The 1301-nt window shown below is 42.7% G+C and overlaps 1 protein-coding gene across 1 annotated transcript in view; it reads left to right on the top strand.

The window, feature by feature from the left end:
* The window catches only part of LOC106962993 (probable G-protein coupled receptor 148), a 10502-nt gene extending 9201 nt beyond the window's left edge, over positions 1-1301 (top strand). Inside the window, exon 2 of the mRNA XM_015057687.1 lies at positions 249-1301. Coding sequence (XP_014913173.1) covers positions 319-1278 — 960 coding nt within the window. The 5' untranslated portion in view covers positions 249-318 and the 3' untranslated portion in view covers positions 1279-1301. The remainder of the gene's footprint in view (positions 1-248) is intronic.

The raw sequence follows: 1301 nt of genomic DNA, 5'->3' as shown, positions 1-1301 counted from the left end.
TATACACATATGTCTCTTTCTCTCGTAGGTTATATAAAAACATATATATATATATATATATATATATATACATATATATATATATATATATATATATATATATATATATATATATATATATCTTCATAATATATATATATATATATATATATATATATATATATATAAGTCTTTATGTAGCTTAATTTGACCACTACATGTTTTATGATTGAAAATAATCATAACTTATGGTATTTTTCCTTTCGCAGCACAGTGCCGGACAAAGTACAGAGCAACATAAATCATCCATCTTTGCTTCCTCTTCGATGCAAAATCACAATGACATCATCTCACCTGCTGATTTCTAACCTCACAAAGGACTGGATTGAAACCATGGAGCGCTGGCAACTCCAACTGTTTTGGATCCCCGCTGTCATCATCACTTTTGCCACATTCATAGCCAACCCCATTCTGCTGGTGTGCATTTTTATGTCCCCTGCTTTGCGTAGGGAGACCCGCTACCTGCTGGTGGCCAACACCCTGGTTGCAGACATAATCTTCCTCATCCTCAACTTGGTCACATTGATTGGGAATGCTGTGAGAGCAGAGATACCCTGGTTAGTTTGTCAGCTGTCCACAGCTCTCCTTGTCACGGCCTCCAGCTGCGCCATCATCACTGTGACTCTCATGGTGATCGACACCTTTACCGCCGTCCGCTGGCCTCTCCAGTACCACAACCTTCTCTCGCCTGCCCGGACCAGCAGCATACTAGGGGTGGTTTGGTTGCTGTGCGCCATTTATCCATTCACCTTGATGATGATGATGATGAAGGATGAGATTCCTAACAACAAAGTCACCATGTGTCTGACTCTCCTCTCCTTCGGTTTCTTTAAGGTCAACAACATGGGGGAGATCGAAATGTACTTTTTTGTATCAGCAGTGATCTGCACTTTTCTAATTTTTTACTGCTACATCCGGCTTTACATGGTGACAAGGACGCAGGGAATTTGGCACAGCCGCTTCTCCAGGGCTCGGGTCACAGTGCTGGTCCATGGTGTTCTGCTGCTGCTCTACTTTGCCCCCGGCTTAGTTTTTGCCTTGGAGATCTACATCTTTCAGGAGAAAAACATGAGTCAGGATCTCCGCGTGTGGATCAGCACGGTCAACGCTAATGTTTTCATGCTGCTTCCCAGAGCATTTGCTCCTTGCCTGTACGGGCTGAGGTACCGAGAGATTTATGAAAGTCTCGCACTTCTGCTACACCGTCACAGAAGAAGCAGAGAAAGCACAGTATCATAAAGACTCTTAAGATCTGCCCACAA

This window comes from Poecilia latipinna, unplaced genomic scaffold (assembly GCF_001443285.1).
Source record: "Poecilia latipinna isolate Pla-1442-1.1 unplaced genomic scaffold, P_latipinna-1.0 Scaffold1485, whole genome shotgun sequence".
Classification (NCBI taxonomy): Eukaryota; Metazoa; Chordata; class Actinopteri; order Cyprinodontiformes; family Poeciliidae; genus Poecilia; species Poecilia latipinna.
The sequence above is the reverse complement of the archived record's forward strand: the minus strand, read 5'-3'. Positions and strand labels throughout refer to the sequence as shown.